The 18,299-nt window shown below is 36.1% G+C and overlaps 1 protein-coding gene across 2 annotated transcripts in view; it reads right to left on the bottom strand.

The window, feature by feature from the left end:
- The window catches only part of BNC2 (basonuclin zinc finger protein 2), a 234,725-nt gene that overhangs the window by 177,354 nt on the left and 39,072 nt on the right, over positions 1-18,299 (bottom strand). The window contains exon 3 of one of the 2 annotated variants that reach the window (XM_066569530.1): positions 2,421-2,435. The exons of the other annotated variant lie outside the window; for it this stretch is intronic. Coding sequence (XP_066425627.1) covers positions 2,421-2,435 — 15 coding nt within the window. The remainder of the gene's footprint in view (positions 1-2,420; positions 2,436-18,299) is intronic. 2 annotated transcript variants of the gene reach the window in all.

Raw genomic sequence — 18,299 nt, 5'->3', positions numbered from 1 at the left:
AAAGGACTTTTCTATCTTGCTCTTCCTAACTATCAGTGTATTGCTTTTGATTTTCAGAAGGCAAACACCACATGAAAAATGAAGAAGGTTTTCCATAATTTGTCCAAACCATTCATGGTCTTCCTAGGAAATAAGCCAATTTACAGAATGAAACGAGTAATTCTTCTCCCACATTTAAAGTCATTGGTAACAATGCACCTCAATCAAAATTCAGCTTAAGGGGAATGTGAGGGTGTAGAGACTGGTAGCAGAAATGTGTAAAACTACAACAGCATTTTGTACAGTGTCTCTAAACTTGTAGAAGCTTTATACTGGCTTTTCAAAATGTGCCATACAACATGTACGCTGCAAATTCAACTCACATTTCATACAGCAGCAGACTTTCATGGTTTGCAGAAAACATATGTACAAGCACATCTCTAACACATGCTTTAAATCCCAGTAGGCTTTAATCTGTAACCTTTTTTCATGCATGTTGTTTTTCCACAGCATATTGTTCTACAATTAGCACCACAGCATATTGTTTTTCCACAGCATATTGTTCTACAATTTTCCACAGCATATTGTTCTGCAATTAGATATCTGGTAGATAGTACCCCAAACCATAACATCACAGATAATTGTAAATCTGTAAAAAAAAAAAAAGAAAAAAAAAGAAAAAAAAAAGTCTGGATCCAAACTTATTTTCACATTTTATATTGAAATTGAACAATACATTTGGAATAAACAATTTTAATACAGGTTATTCTGATGCCATATATTTGGCAAATCTGTTATGGTATTTTTCTTGCTGTACTTTGTTTTTTACATGCCCAGGCCTCAATACTGTAAAGTTTTAAAAACATATTTAACTTTATACACTAAGATAACAGTACAGGTCTCCAGGCTCTATGCATTCTTTTTATGAATTTTTGTCTATGATAAGGACCTTAGTCTTCTGTATGAGTAATGCTTATCAGAAACAGAAATATATGTGCGTATTTTTAGTATGTGGAAACCTTAATTACTATAGATTTATTTGTATCACTTGGTAACCTCATAATGACTATGGATTTCACTTCACTTTATTTTCTACTTCAGGGATATATTATTCCACTTTTTAGAATTAAGAGATTCACATTTCTTTTACATATTCATTTTTGCTTTTATTGGATTCTATTTAATTTCATTTAAAGTTATATATCAAATCACTATAGTGTTCTTGGACACTTGCATCAGAAGATGTACTTTTCCTCTTGAGCTCTGATTTCTACATGTTACCCTAATTTTTATCTCATCTTCAGTTCTCTGCTTTCCTTCCTTCTAGTAATTTTGGCATCCTTTGATCCTATGTTGCTTACAGAAATTCCCTCTCTTTCTCTCTTTCCACTCCCTCCTCTTAATTTGGGTGCATGTGTGTGTGTGCCATGTCATGGGGACATACTTCCTATTATCTGCAAGTCAAAAATATTAAAAAGACATAATTACTATGTAACAGATCTCAAAGCATAAGAAAATAATTACATACATGATAAGATTAACAGATTATTTGAATTTGTATGTGCTGTATTGATAATAAAAGACATGTTACCATAGTAGATATCAAATTTGTATTTTTTCCAAATATCATTGGTAACCTTTCATCCTGAACAATATTTCTCATCTAACCCAAGCAGACTCCTCAAAAATATTTTCAGCAATGACTCTTTCCCCAGTCCTCTTTTTTTTTTATTTCCTTTTTAAATCAAAAGATCCTAATTCACTAAACTTGACATAATGCATTTTTATAATATTCCACTGGTTAAATTTGCACAGGTATTATGTATTGTTAAAATAGTAATTCTAGGCTCACTTTAGATCTACTGTTACAGTGTAAAGCATAAGTAGAACCCAAGTTTACCAGGTTCAGAGAAACATTAAGTCAGTCAGATCATGCACCAAGATTCCAGAGTCCGCACAGAAACATCCTCAAAAGGACTTTATCATGATGGAATGAGGACTCGAGCTTTGTAAAATTGTAAAATTGTCCCAACTAGATGAGAACAAAATTGATATTAAAAAAATACAGAAGAATCATCTACATCAAGCCACAAATCTTCAGAAAACTATTCTGTCTGGGCTAGACAGTTTGCTTATATTTGTCTAATGTCATAATGATTTTCAGTCTAAGACATGCAAAGAGCATTATTGCTCCTCTAAGAAACATAACCCTTAGCAAGTAAGCACCGGGAGAGTTAAGGAGTGAAGACATTTCTAGCAGCTGCTAGCCAAAGGGCATATAACTGACTTGCCATACCACATAATTTTAGCCCAATTATGAGTTTTTAGTCAATAACCAGTGAGCAAAATTATCACATCCTATTAAATTTTGCTATTGTTATTACTAGAAAGTTAGGTTATGCTACAATCATTACAGCTATCTTTCTGTGCACTGCCCTGACCAAGTCTATGTCCTGCTGTGGCATGGACTACAGAGGGCTATCAAAAAGGGTTCAACTCTTTCTCTTGATTAGGGTTTTTTCACAGGTAGTTTCAAAAAGGAGTAGACTACAAAAACCCACACTTTCTATGCTTACAACTAAAATGCAAAAATATTTGAGAGTAAGTCATTGGCTACAAAAAAATAAACTAAAATGCATGTGCAAGAAGCATTGTAATAGTTATATACACACATACTTCCAACCTTAAAAAAAAAAAAACCAAACCAAAAAACAAAATATGACTGGCTTACCACTGAAAGACATAAAACTTAGGTTTGTGTTTACACTGTACCTCTGATTGGAACTTGGATAAAGCTACTGTTGTTAGCTGGAATAAAATGTACACTGTAATATTGTTGACATTACTCATGTTGGACAGACTGTAATGTAAATATACATTTTGCTACAGCTAGAAATATGGTTTTGATAGATTCTCAGATTTTAAAAATTACTTTAAATCAGAGCAGATCTCTGCCAAAATGATGTGATATTTCACAACCATATGAATGAAAAATATATGACAATGGATCAAATCTGGATCTAAATAACTTGACCTAGTGGCTTATGGTATTGTAATATCTCTCCAACCTCTCCCAGAATTTTCATACAAAGGAAAATATCTGACTGTGCTGAGGGGAATAGAATTAGTCACAGTATCAACATGTTCAGTATTTAAAAGACTTTCAAATTTATCAGATCTTCATAAACCACATTTCACATTTTTAGGTCATATAGTAATTATGGCGTATATAAAATACTTCATATATTGACTGGATTGATTGAATATGGTAATTCATTATTACTAGATAAAGGATGGCATAGAACAAGATACAAAGCAAACATTAAGCTATAGATTTCACTTTTTTAAACCTGAGAGTCAACAATTTTCAAAGGAAACTTCCATCTCATCTTCCCACAGTACACTTGAAGTCAGGAGGTGTCTTATTCCTCCCAAGTGCACATCAGATTCTATTTTGTCTGCAGAAGCTTTTGCCTACAAAGTTGTGTCACAAGCCTCTGATGCCATTTTGTTATGTCTTCTTACCAGTATTTGGTTCTGCTGGCAGACTCTGTTATCTGATAAGAAATAGCTCTCATAGCTCTCTCTCATAGATCTTCTAAATACTTACTAAATTTCAGTGTGAATAAAACAAACAGAACCACCACTACTACTGACAACCAGAAAACTCCCAAACACATCCAAAAAATCAGGTATATTGCCTCCTTTGTAGTTTCCTTCCTCAGCATCTTCCTGCTTGGCTATCATTGACATGACAGAAGAAATTTCCAAATAATGTGCATAGCAAAATGAAAATTGAATCAAGCATATGCAATTTTAGCTAACGTTGCTCCACTTCTTCTGAAGTCCTCTCCTTATTTCTAGATCAGTGAGCATATAAAGTTCCTGATAAATCATCACAAATTGTTGGGATGAAGATTTACAGTACTTGCAGCATCCCACCCTAGAACTGACACATTGTAAAAATAAGGTTTGTTCTATGCTCATACAATACCCAGACTCCTGGCTCATAGCTGAAACTTCTATGCACCACTATAATACAAGTAATGAACACAGTCATAACAATAAAGAAAAATAACATTTTTATAAAGCAGCTAAACTTATTTCTATAGTAGTGCTCTCAGTTATTCAAGCTGGTGACAGCATCCAGCACTGACATTTGCTTCCAGTTTTGGAGACTCTGGGCTACTCCTCATTGCTCCTTGTACAGCACAGAAAAGAGCAGAAAAAGCACTGTGTGGTTTCTGCAGCTACACAAGCGAATACAGCATTAAAGAATTTAGTTTCACCCTAAGGCCTTCTGACTTAATCTTTGATCTTGTTTCATCTGCTTATCCACTGTCTCTTACCTGGTAATTTATGAAAATAAATGCATAAATAAAAGTATTCCACTATGAAATCAATAAAATAAGCAACAAAAAATAAACCACAAAAAATCATGTTGCCTCACTCCCATTATAATTCATGAAGAGTGTTTACATAATTCCATCTTCAAAGTCAGACATTTGCAAAATTTAGCAGCGATCACCCACCTCTGAAATGCAAAATCATATGCAGATCCCCTTCAGCTAGCTACCGTATGATCCCAAAAGCATGCCCCAAGTAGAACATCCCAGGTTATTTACCAGTCTCCAGCATCCCTACTTGCAAAAAGCGAGTTAGATTAGATGATCTCAATGGGTCCCTTCAAGCATGAGACATTTTATGATTCTATTAAGAGAAAACCTTGTCCTCAGACATTTTCAGCTTAAATGAGTCTCTGTCTCTTACTGGTGGTTACTTACAAGTCTCAGAATGATGGAGAGATACAACATGGTTGTTGCCACGCTGCGGCAGAGTGACAGCCACCTCTTTAGAAAATAACTTTTGATACCTATCCGTCCTGGTTTACCTGCTCCCTCAAACCTCCCTTCTGGGCAACAAAGCACACCTACACGTGTGAGAAAGTATACCTAAGGAACAGAACTCAAGCACCATACAAATTAAGTATCTACATCTATTCAACTTTGAAAACATGTAAAAAAATTGAAAACCAGGTGGGAATCAGTAGATTCAAAGAAAAGACAGTGGCTTATGTGGGCAAATGACCAACTTCTTTCCCTTTTTTTTTTCACTACTTCTTAAAAAAATTATTATAGTAATGATTATTTTTTCCCAGTTCTAGCAGTGATATCTATCCAATTATTTGTTTAACTTTTAATCACAGATCTAAGAAAAACCACTTTGCCAATCCCCCTTTCCTGTTTATGCCATTCTATTTTCCACTACAAACCTCAGCTCTACTACATATATATATATATATATATATATATTTCAATTTCAGGAAAGGCAAAATAACAGCTAGACTCACCAACTTCGAGAAAGCAGATGAAATCTAATTCAGATTTGTCTACATGGCTCAAGTGAAAAATGTGTGCTTTGTTTCACTGGCATGCTTAAGGTACTTCAACAGAAGTCCAGGTATAATGCCACAATTAATTTGTACCCTTATTGTAATGTGGTTTTATTATCCTCTTTTTTTCATTAGGAAAACATTGAACAAATAACTCATGGATATTTTATTCAGAAATCGTCATCCTGATTCACAAACACAAATGAGACATATTCTTAATAATAAAGATGGTGCTAAGCAAGAGATCATTACTAAAATGTTGCTTCATTGAAGAAAATCTAGACACAGATGCAACAGCCTCAATGCTTAAATTTTCCAGTAACTACTTTTTATTTTTTTAATAGCATTAGTTAGGCCATTTTTTTATTTCTTAGCACAGAATAAATTTAAAAGAACCCTTCACGTTATGTACAGATTTCTACTGCATCAATTCACTGTAAATTGGAATAAATCAAACACAATCAAGGACAAGTCTAACAAATGCCTGCTACATCAGAAACTAATTGCTCAATTCATAAAAATAATATTTGTGAGTATATCACATGTGTTTTATGATACCTGTTGATGCCATAGAAAACAGCACGTTTCAAACCAGTTTCTCAAAAGAAAATATATTCACATGGTAGGAAAGCACTGGGAGGATGTAATCAGACACACAAAAGATGCATACAGGGATGTAGAAAAATGTGGCACTGTTTATTGTCTACTAGCTACCACTGAAATGGCACTCAGAACAATTTTCATTATTTTTAATGTGGATTAACCCTACTGGTCTGGTTCTCATAAGTTCCTGGCTTCCAAAGTTTCAGTGAAATTAATCAGTGTCTTGTGCAGGAAACTCAGGACCCACCTAGCACCCATTAGCTCTCCTGTTTAAAGTCAGGCCCCAATCCTTGCAGAGGTCCCAGCCTGTAACTGAGCAAGCCTAAGTGTTGGTGCCAAATGTAGAGATGTTCTGTGGACCTCTCATTTACTCAAATTCATTTATTTTGTTTTCTACTTATTGTTTTTTCCAGCAATGAAAAGAAATCTGTAATCAACTAATGCAGCATTTGAGGGAAGTTTCTTGTACAACTGAACTAGTGATTTTATGGTTAGTTGCTAAAACCATGATTTGTCTAAACATCAAAGAACACCTCTTTGGTTTACATAAGGAATATCTAATAAACTTAACATGCCAGTGAAATATTTTTTTGTACCAAAGCAGCACAAAACAGCACTGCCCACAAAGGTTGAGCTGCATTTATAATAAACTTTGATGTGCCTTGAGAAAGCAGTGTCTGGAGGGTATTTGTACTTAATGAGGCAGGGAACAATGGGTTAAAAGAGTACAATTCCCATCCTAGGAAAGAAAAAAAAAAACAAACTTAACTGTAATTAAGAGTAGAGCATGTAGTTGTCTTATCCAGAAGTTTGAGCAACTTTGTTCAGAGTTCTGTTATAAGAAGTGGCAAAAAAACCAAAGATCCTAACAGATCACAAAATTATAGCACGGAAACTTGTTTGATAATCACAATAGTTGTGCTATTATATCAAAAACCTCACCCAAGAGCTTTACAAAACAAGGTAAGTTGCCTTTTAAGCACATTTATATTCCATGCTCAAAATGGGTTCAATTTAAATCTCTGAATATTTTTTAACCTAACATGATTCTAGACAGAGGGGGTGGCTTGTTTATTTCTGTCAGATAAATTATAAAATATTATTTTATAATTTTTAAAGTAATTTGAGCAGTTTCCATTACACTGCAGCTAGCCCACTAACATTTACACCCATCTAGTACAGCCACCCTTGCCTCCTATTCTCAGGGTTTACTTTCAGATTTAGTCTAAATTTTAACAATGCCTGCAGCACTATCTGTTCATTCTGTAGTTATTTTGTTCCTTCTTACTCCTCCTCTACTGTGTCATATTTTAACTCAATTATTTAAGTAATCTAAAACACAGAGTGTTTCACAGAAATATCTCTCAGTGTATGCTAGGTCAAAGAAGCTAGTCTGGGTAACACAAAGCTTTTATTTATTCATTTTCTAGTGACATCACTGAAGAATTGTTTCTTTATGGCTTTACGTAGGATGAAAACAAATGTGGTTGATGTATGACAGGGATTAGGCAGAAAGAAAGTGACAGTCTAGAAGGCCAGTAAGTAAAATGCAGAGGTTGCAGAGGCCTTGAAAAAGGTAAAAGTTCTTTTGAAAGGATGAGTAGAGAATTCCAGTATCTCAGATATGGCAGAATCATCTAAAACCAAAACTTTTCATTTTTTCTGCAACTTCATGTCAGCAAACTACATGACCTAAATAGATTGCAAAAACATTTCAAATATATTCAAAGTGCGGTACATTCTGTGCTATTAAAGCACTCTAGGGAAAAAACATTTAACATGCTTTTCATTTAGAAATAATGGTAATATTTTAACTGTCCAAAACCAAACTTTTCAAATTCACTGACCAGCAGTTCAGCATCTAGAGATATATTAAAATCCCTTAATCTGACATGCACCATTTTTCCATTTTACCTGGAGTCTCAGCAGGGATTGAAAGTGCTGAGCACCTCCAGGTTCCAGTGTTCTGCCAGTTTCCTTACAGGGCCCAGGCATTCACTTTCTGACTCCTGCTCCTACACACTTAAACAGCTCCCCAGCATTCTACAGACTGCCCTGATATGAGCCTAAATTTGCTGATAAACAAAACACAGATTTCTTGTTACAGGCAGAAGGAAAGACTGGTACAGAACTCCCAGCTGAAAATTTTAAAATCTTTTGAGTCAAAGCTGTATGGATATAACTTTTTTTTATCACAAGTGTTTCCTTAGTATTTCTATACTAAAATAACCAGTTACTTCACCTACAGGGTATGCAAGGAGAGGTTTATACTCCAGAAACACTGGTGTTCTGTACATGGCCTTTCCTGTGACCAAATATCATTTTTCACCAACTGCTGTACCATTGCATCCTGTTTTGGCACCCTTAGACAACATAATATAAGTGACTAACACAAAATACTTCCAATTTTAGCAATGAAAATAGTTTTAAAGTCCAAAAGAATAACCAAATTTTATTTTTTAAAAAAAGGTCTATTTTCTAATTCCTATTTTCGACACTGACTCCTTCAAGGGAAATGGAAAAATTTACCAGGGATGCCAGACCTATCTAACCAAAACTCATCCACTGCAAATTCATGTACTCAGATATTATAGTACTCTATTCCAAACAGGAACTGACCAAAGAAAACTGGAATTCCACAAACAGGCAACTGGACAATGGAACAGAAGTGAGCACAATTTTAGAAGCTGACTGTAATACAGGCAGAAGAAAGTCCCAGTCATGTATCTATGGTCTCTTTTGCTCACAGGAAGAAAGCCCAACAATAATTTGCTGGTAACTGTCAGAATTTAAAGCAGCCTTCCAGCTGTATCACTGCAAGCAGCCTACCAGTACATATGCTGACAACAGTAAAAGCATGGGCTGTGACCTCTGGCTGGGTGTCCTACCTTCAGCCAGAGTCTTGTAGAATTATTCCAAATGCCAAAAATCTGCCTGGGATGAATCTGTAAATTTGTGAACTTTCTTAACTTTAGAGATGCCTACGACTATCACTTTCAACTATTTCTGCTTTCTCAGGCTACTGCTCAGCAAAAGTCAGTTTGTATCTACCATTTTTAGAAACAATTGCATTTGAATTTACCAACTATTTGAAATAACTTGGCTAACAGACATTTTCTCTGTATTTTTATGAATGCTGAATGTTCTTTACTTGAGGAACATTCAAGTAAAAAGGAAATTGAGACCTTTTACCCAATATGCTTTTACTCATTTTTCAACAAGTTCAAGATTATGTGTTTTCCTACTTCTCTGAAATCTGGTGCAGTATAATTTCTTCATTTATTAGGACATGTGGCAAAAAAGTGAAGAAAATATCACATCAGTAAATGCCCCTTCTACCTCCAACAAAATGAAGCTGACAAAATTTTAAAAGCACCCCTTCATACAGGGGTCCCAAGCCCTTATTTGTAAATATCTCTGCTATGGCCCAGTTCTAAATGTATCAGACTGATATGTACAGAATAATGGGTAAGTTGTGCTAAAATCTGTAGGCAAAAGTTCTGTTCACAAGCTAGGCTTCTGTTTGGAAACTACAAGGTAAGTTTTGCAAATCATACACCAAACCATTGCTTGCTTTACCCTCATCATCAGGTGCAATCTTAAGCAAAACTTTATCAAAGTAACATGCCACTTTCCTGCATGCTGATTTTACAAAACTCACTCTCTGAATGTTGCTCAACATGATGTCATCGCACTGTAACTCACTTCATTTACAGTATCTGTTTCACTTCTACTCACAAGCTAATATAATTCATTTCTTTTTTTTAACTGCACACAGCCTGCTAGACACATGTGCACAGCAAATGGAATCTGAACTTAGCTTAACAGCCTCATTTATTCCTGATGGTTTAAATTATTTCATCACAACTAATGACACCCCCTCAGCTTCCTGTGCAGCGCTGCCAGATGTTCAGAGACCACAAAGCCACTCTCTTCTTTGACGGCTAGTGACAAGTCGTCCTCTGAAGGACTTTCCCTCACTGCACAGGCTGGATGACACCTCCATTGCTTAGCACCTCTCTACCTCCCCAAGTAACCATGGTGAAAGAAGAAGGAAGACATGAGAAACCAGTCAGCACATTAGTAAGGACAAATTAAGTGAAGCATTCTGAACTTGATGTATCTCATCTCCTCCTAGTGGAGTTTCAAGCCTGATTGTTTCATGAAAAGACAGACAACTGTTTGTCTTGATCTTGAAGGTGAGAAGTTTTCTGTGTTCCTTCAAAAATAACTTTTCCTTTCTTCAATGGGGGAAAAAAAATAAAGGAGAAATTTAAATGGTAACCACAAGGCCAATGATCTCTAACCAACGTTATCTCACTATCAAATCATCTTCAAAAGCAGAATGCAAAAAACCTGGAGTCTTAGAAAAGTTTTAGTCACATTCAGCTTAGGTTTGGGTTCTGTTTTGCCCAGTGGGAAGATGATTTTCCCTTACAGATTTCTTCTCATAAGTTTCAAGTATTTTTCTCTATGGGAGGTATCTAAAGATCTTAGAAGGGGCAAAAGTGAAATAGTGAGTCTGGACATGCTAAAGATGAGGATATACCATCATTTCTCAACAGGCATAGGCAGAAACAGTAACTGTACAACAACAACCTTTGGAATAACAAAACAGCAAGTGTCTTGCATTTTTAATATTAAAACCCAAGTAAGTCTGCTCTGTTCCTGAAGTTCCATCCACTATTTTGAGCACATATGGCAGACATTCTACTGACTTTTTTTTCTAATTAAAAAGAAATTGCTGATCTGTCTCAGGGACTGAAGATCTGCTCAGCTTGCCAGAAAGTATAGTCTTAAAACAGAAAGGACACCTGCGTTAGCCCACCTGATAGGAAGATCATGAGCTGGAAAGCCTGTCCCTCTGTCTCTCTCCCTGTTTTCATTCCTTTGTTTGTTTGTTTGGGGGGGTCATGTTTGCTTTGAGTTTTTTGGTTTTGTTTTTTTTTTTTTTTCCCCTTTCACTAGACATTTGTAAAAGCAGACTTGGAAGGGACAAATAACCTCCATCAATACAAACTCTAGACAGCAGTGCCAGAAAACTTTTGTACGTGAGTCTGATTATGTGTGTGGTCACCCCAGAATTATTTCTGCTATGGTAAAAATTAGTTCATTCCTTAGATTACAAAAAATTACTTTGAAGGAAAGTCTCCTCAGAATTTTCCTAGAAATCCAGTAGTAAAACTGGAGGAAAGTGAGAGCTAACGCATCATCTTACAGTCTGTAACAGACACACTTTTTTCCATCTACGTTTTTCAAAGTATTTTAAAATCTTTCACAGCACAGCTATCATACTGTGTTTTTTTTAGTTGCTTATTTCAATAACTTCATCAGACAATCCTGTAAAATTTTACACTTTAGCTTCAGCTTCAGGAGGAGGAGAGAGGCATATAATGTGACAATGACAGGAACTCCTGAGGAGTCTCAAACTGGCATTACTTTTTCCACAAAATATGTGCATTTATATACATATGTTGGTATAAGTTTATATGTGAAATACAGGCCAAAAATAAAGCAAAGTTGCCTAGATATGTACAAATGGAAAAAACCAACCTACCCTGAAATGCACTGAGATTTATGGAGAGTCACATGGACTTCATTCTGTTGTCTCTAAATGTTTTACTGGGGGGGAGTGGAGGAGCTGAATAAACTTTAAACTCTCATGTAGGGATGTATAGCCTGTGTATCTTTGGCAGATGTGGAAAGGAGATGAAATGGGCAAGGGAGAATCGAATATCCCATCACTGCAGGTTTGTGAACGGGAAAGAGCACAGCAAAGATCTCACATCTGGCAATCATTTGTCAATAGCTGGAAAGAGAACGGCAGGAAACTTTCTGGCTCTTGTAGAAGATGAAAAGACGAAAAACATGTGTCACACATGCACAGTACTAGTACAATGACTACTACATTTATTTCCCTGCACCACCTTTTTTTTTTTAATTTAATGATCTTCAGATATACTTTAATCCATGGTCAAAATCATGCAGTCACTTGACTTGTTAAAGCTGCAGTGTATGTACATTTTTCAAATAAACTCCAGGGCTGATGTTAGAAAATCAAAATCATTCAAGCGTAGGCTGCCTGGTACTTTGGGCAGGAATCCTTGTGGTTTAGTCAATAAACAGAATCTAAATGAAAGACACCGCAGTAACTAGACAGTAATGTTTCAAACAGTTCTTAACACAAAAAGAGAAAGACAGAGAAACAGAGGCTGACCAAGTGTCCAGATGCAGTGCTACTTAGTCCACAGAGATCATTCTAGTGCAAGCAGCAGACCTTGTGTATTTGAGCACAAGGTCACTTGCTGTTTCTTAAAAAAAAAAAAAACCAAACTTATTTAGGGCTATTTTTATGATTCTTCTATAGTTCTGGGTTTGATTTTGTTTGTGTTTCCTCCCCTACCTTCCCCTGCCCCCTTGTTTTTTTTTCCATAGAGATTTACCCTGCAGAAATATCTGCTAAATAAAACATAAAAGGGTCACTTTCTCTTTCCTGAACCACAATGCCATATTTAACTAACTCACTGCTATCACACCATACAATATTACAAATACTCCTAGGGAAAATGTCATTACAAAAATTGAATAGCTACTGGTACCACTGGTGGCTTTCCATACCTAGCTATCACTTTATTCCTCTGCTTTTAAGGAGAAACTTCTGCAGCAGAAGCACATCTTGTCCCTGTGATTCTGCAACTAAAAGCTGCAGTTTGTTTAAGCTGGCAAAATCACAGTAGCCTGCCAAATTATAACAGGAGCAATATCTCTGCCTAACAAGTCTGATCATGGTTAATTACAATGCAGACCAGAGAGCAGCCACAATTATTCATTATTACAGGAAATACCTTATTTAAATTTTATGGAAATTTGCACTTGTACTTCAGTATGCCTGGGAAAAGAACTCCAGTCACACGAGGAAGGACCTCAAACATCTGAATCACTCAAGATGCTATACCTACAAACTGGAAGAAAAACTTTGCCTTGATATTTAGATCAAGTCATAGCAATAATTATATTTACTGAGTTAAACTGCCATGAAATATTGTTCTCAAGCAACTCTTTTTAGTTTAATCATAGGAGTTGTAAACATCAGCAAAATGCTATGAAATGTATTTTAATTGAAAAAGAAAAAATACCCAAACCTGTGGCTATAAAGATATAGGCAGACAAAGAGATAGATAAGTATTTTCATCTACAAACATGTACATATGTATTTTTGTGTGCAGTGTTGCACAAATTGCACCCACCCTTCACAACAGGCTCGTGCTCTCCTTGATACCCTCCACAGTGCAATGGAGTTTCAGGTTCCAAACTTGCAGTCAGTGAGAAAAGAGGGGCAGAGAGATGGAGATGCTTTCAGGAAGCTCTTTAGTATCAGCATATCAATAAGACCATATCATGAAGTCTCTCTGGCATAAGCAAGTGCAGCAGGGCACCAGGGAAGAAAATGCTTCCACACATGTGGGTATGGGAGGGAAACACACAGTTTACTAAGCATTGGGGCACAGAGGTTCTTTTTTTCTTTTTTTTTTCTCTTTTACTTTCTATGTGTGTATAAACAAATCTGCTGATTTAGCTTTCGTTCAGTGCTCCTCCACCAATTAGCTATATATCAGATGGTGGTTGTACCCATCCCATTTATGCTCTGAGCTATCATCTCACTCTCACTACAATTGCAAATATAGGCCTCAGAGTGCAAATTTACATGAATCATTATTCCTGGCAATATAGGGAGCCTCAAAAACAGGTTTAACTTTGTTCTAATACTTCAATATCACAAAATATGACAAAAGATAACTCCAGGGATTAGTTAGCCTGAAATGGTTTCCCAAAACATCAAAGAAGGTGATTTCACCTCAAATCATTCCAGAGATCAAGTTTGCAGCATAGCCCAATGAACAATTGTGTTAGTAGCAATGGAATGGTGTTTGAGCAAAGGTGTTACGCCATACAGAAGCCAGGATGGAGAAAATATGTGTTTTCTATTAGAGAAAATTCTGAAAATTTCACAGCAAGCAGGAATAAAGCATTAGAAATAACACGTTACACCAAAAAGTTCACTATTAGGATTGTATGACATACAAATGGAATTAATTATTTTTTGCTGGTGGATCCCCCTGACTAGCTGTACATAAAGCCACACATAACAGTAAGAGATAAGTAACAGTGACAATATTCAACAATTAATAAAAGCATTCCACCTTCAAAAAACTGTCTAAACATTAATAAACAACTATTCTACCAGATATGTCCTGTAAAGACAGCAGGGTCACTATTTCAGCTGGAAGCAAACTTTAATGACTGTTGCAAGTCTGCCATTCTGCTTGCACTTCAGGATTATGTTTGCTTTTATACACTAATAAAACATTATATATGCACTCACTGACATATTAAGATAAAGAAGATACGCTTTTTCAAAATTCTTTACTATGAGGGTGGCGAGGCACTGGAACAGGTTTCTCAAAGTGGTGGATGCTTCATCACTGGAAGAGTTCAAGGACAGGTTGGATAGGTCTCTGAGCAACCTGGTCTAGTGCAATGTGTCCCTTCCCATGGCAGGGGGTTGGAAATGGATACTTAGGTTTTTAAGAACTGGAGGTTACGTTGGAACTGGAAAGTTAGGATCTTTAAGATCCTGTCCAGCCCAAACCATTCAATGATTCTATGCTTCTTACTCTGCTCTCTGCTCTCTGCTGTCCTGTGTAGTAATCTAAGTAGGAAGAAATGCCACTAGCTATCGTGGCATCATCTCCAAGCTCTCCTAAGCCACTAAGGAAAACAAATAAGGCCTGGAGCACACTCTCTAAGTCCACCCACACAAACATTTATTTTAGTAAACGTGATGTCTTTATTGAAAGTCTCAGGTCCATTATGAACATACTCTTTCTTGATCATTGCTTGACAACAGAGAGATGGCATTCTCTTACCTAAGGAGGATCACAAAATCAAATAGTCTCCAGTAAACTGAATATGTGCCCATTAGTTGATGTGGTGTTTGGTTTTTTCCTCTTGCTTTATTCGTGTTGGTTTTTTTCTTCATAAAAGTATCAAATAGGGCAAAGAGAGGGCTGGACAAAACCTTTAGCTTAAGTTTAAAATAGCCTTTAAAATATGGTGACTTTTGGATCAAGGGAAACATTCATATCTCTATCAGTGTTGAAAATATTTTGTTATTTTTAGTGGAAACAATGTCAGCTTCCAACAATTGCAGACCCAGCTCACAATGTTCACTGGGCAACACCAACAAAGACTCCGAGAAAATAAGGTTCTAACCCACTGCTTTCCTTTCTGACGCACTCAAAACTGCCAGCTCTGATTCTGCTTGCGAGATCCTTCCAAATGTCCAGCACAAATCCTCTCCATTGAATGAAATAATGAAACATACAGATTTTGCCAAAATTCAAACCATGTGTGTCCCAAGCAGTACTTATCTTTTTATCATCTCAAATCATATTTTAAAGTTATTGTTGGAGTTCTCTACACTGCAGGTTGCCATGCAGGGATAGTAGAGCTAAGACAAATGAACTTGGGCAAAGAAAACATCTTGAATAACTCTGAAGCCATGAGTTCTGCCTTCTAATGGCAGAATATGTTACTTAATTTTGCTCTAGAGAGAAGCAGCCCACACAGAGCTTTGTGAACTTGCTGTTGGGCTGCTTTTTGGGCTGTAAGCTATTTTGAATCACTCCAATACAAGGAACACTACCACACAGGCAAACTGAAACACACTATTCAAGCTGCTTTCAAACAAACAAAAAGCTGGTGACCTGCTAAAAGCCAGTGGCTGCTAAAACAAAACTGAAGGCTGTGTCCATTTTTTAATGATTTACCCTTTCTGGTTCTGAGCATAAAACAACACAGAAAACACACCACATTCCCAAAGCCAGTGCATTGCATGGTTTTTCACCTCATAAAATCAATGTCTTGTGGATCTGTTTCTCCACTGTACACTCAGTACAGTAGTCAACATTACTGTGCAGGCCTGCTTTTGCCACAAAAGTAGTGCTAAACAAAAGATGGCTACTAACTAAACTGCAGTTTGATTGTCAAATTAATATTTCTCACCTACAGAAAATTTTGCTAATACTCTTTTATTTCCCCCTCTCTCGTAAATGCCTCAGTTTTTAAGTATGTTTCCTATTAATGTAGCATGAAACTTGTAATATAAGAGCTTTCTCACCTATTGCCTGGATCATGTCACTTCCTTCTTTGATGTGGAAGGTAAAGGAAACTGATTCAAGTCCAGGCTAAACTTCAAGGCTGTGAACAACCCTGCTTCTGGTTATGTTTCTGTTCTCCATCATATTCTTTTCACTCTACTCCCTGCAGCCAATAGCCTTCCTCCTCCCTCGCCTATTTAGCTACCTCTTGTCTTCCATGTCTTTTTTCACACCTGTACAGCAATCCTCCTCTCCTGCAATCCACTCATCCTTTAAAACAACTGCTTTCTTATGTAAAGCACAAAGACTTTAAGTGACATAGAAAAAGTTGCCTGTGTCTTACATAAAATGGCAACTGCAGAGCTCAGAGAGACATTCACCTAGGGCCAGTGTTTCACACTTGGACCATTCTGAACATCAGTTTCAGTTATGAATGTTTACAAGAGAGGGCCATCTACTACTGCTCTTTCACACAGTGCTAGGTATACTAACTACCCTTCAATAAAACACTCTTTTAAAATCATCATTAATACTTTAAATCCTTTTTCTACAAATAAATCTTTCTATCATTGGCTGTTACATTTTTATATTTTTTCAAGAGTTCAAATAATTTTAAATGTAAATGATGCCTTCACAGGATAGTATTTATGCTGAAATATTCTCAAGAATCAGAAAGCTGTGCTGTTTAGGATTTTTAAGAGATTTAGAATCAAATATAGAACAATCAAAGTAGAACAATCTTCTGTCCTTAGCAGCAGGATTATTGAGCAGATGTTAGAAGAGAAAAAAATGATGATCTGAACATAATCTTAGTCCCACCTGTAAGAAGAAAACTGAAATAAAAGAGCCAGACTGGGGAGTCCTTTGGAAAATAAAGCTAGAACCGAATTTAGTTGAAATGTTACACCTTTAAAAAAAAAAAGAAAACAAAATATTGAAGGCAAGATAGCTTTTTTCTCACTGTCATTTTTTGTCAAGTATCAACTGTGCAAGAGACCTGTCATGTCGAAAAAATTTAAAAGTCTGGAAGAAAAATAGCTAAAGACAATTTACACTGTGAAACTGAAAAAAGAATATCTTCAGGCAACTTCCTTCTGCATTCTCATGTCGTGATAATTTTGGGGGTTTCTTTGAGTTTGTAAGCTTTTTAGGAAGGCACTTACACAAGGATAACATGTCTCAAACAGCTTTGGAGATTTTATACAGCAGAGACATGGACAGAAAACTACACAGAGATGGCAAGGACATAAAGGAATTCCAGAGCTATCACAATGAAATGAAAGCAGAAATGCAGTTTGATAAGAAGGCTAAAACATAGTACCAAGTCCTATCTGAATGTTTATGCTTTCTCTGCATAAACCATTAGTTTACATTGAACTCTTAACCTCAGAAGGAACTAAAAAGTAGTAGTGACCTGATATACCGTCGTAATATTCCAGCCTTAGAAGTCAGCTTCCTTTGTTATGGATGGAATGTTATTCTGCATAAATGGTGTTAAACACCTGCCCTCTCCACCATTTATTCCATTTCGCAGCTAAAAAAAATTCATTTCAGAACTCATCTAAAAGGATAGAGAATCCATCATTCACATGAAAGCCCTTCCATTTTGGGCAGTCTACCAATTGAAATCCGAGAACGTATCACAGAATGGAGTCACATGTCTGAAACATTGACAATGGTAACTCACCATTAAGTGCAATGTGGCAACTAAAACTGACCTCTTTAATCTAGAAAATGTATTTAATTTCCAGAAAAATACTGCACAGACAAAATTCCAGGTTTGAAATGAAACATTTGTGGAATTTAAAATTTTCTCATAGATTATTTAAAAAAATACCTTTTTCAAGACCTCCAAAAGATTTTAGATCCACTATTAACTGTAAAAAGTAAATTGAGTTGTTTTCTTTTTTTCCTAAATGAGCAACAGACTTTTATAGGATGTTGTTATTTTTCTTGTCTAGTCAACTCTCACAGCCTCAGAGTCACAAGCTTTGCTCTCTTCAGAATGAGACTATTGTGGGTTTTAGCATGATGATTAGCTCCTGTACCTTATCATCCCACGGTCAGTTCAATCTGTGATATGACACAGATTTATTTCTGAGTCTTAAATCTTAGGTTATCTTGGTTACCATCCTGCTCACTTTTGGAGTCACAGTCTAGCTCAA

This window comes from Molothrus aeneus, chromosome Z (genome assembly GCF_037042795.1).
Source record: "Molothrus aeneus isolate 106 chromosome Z, BPBGC_Maene_1.0, whole genome shotgun sequence".
Taxonomy (NCBI): Eukaryota; Metazoa; Chordata; class Aves; order Passeriformes; family Icteridae; genus Molothrus; species Molothrus aeneus.
This window is presented reverse-complemented; position numbering and strand designations above follow the sequence as displayed.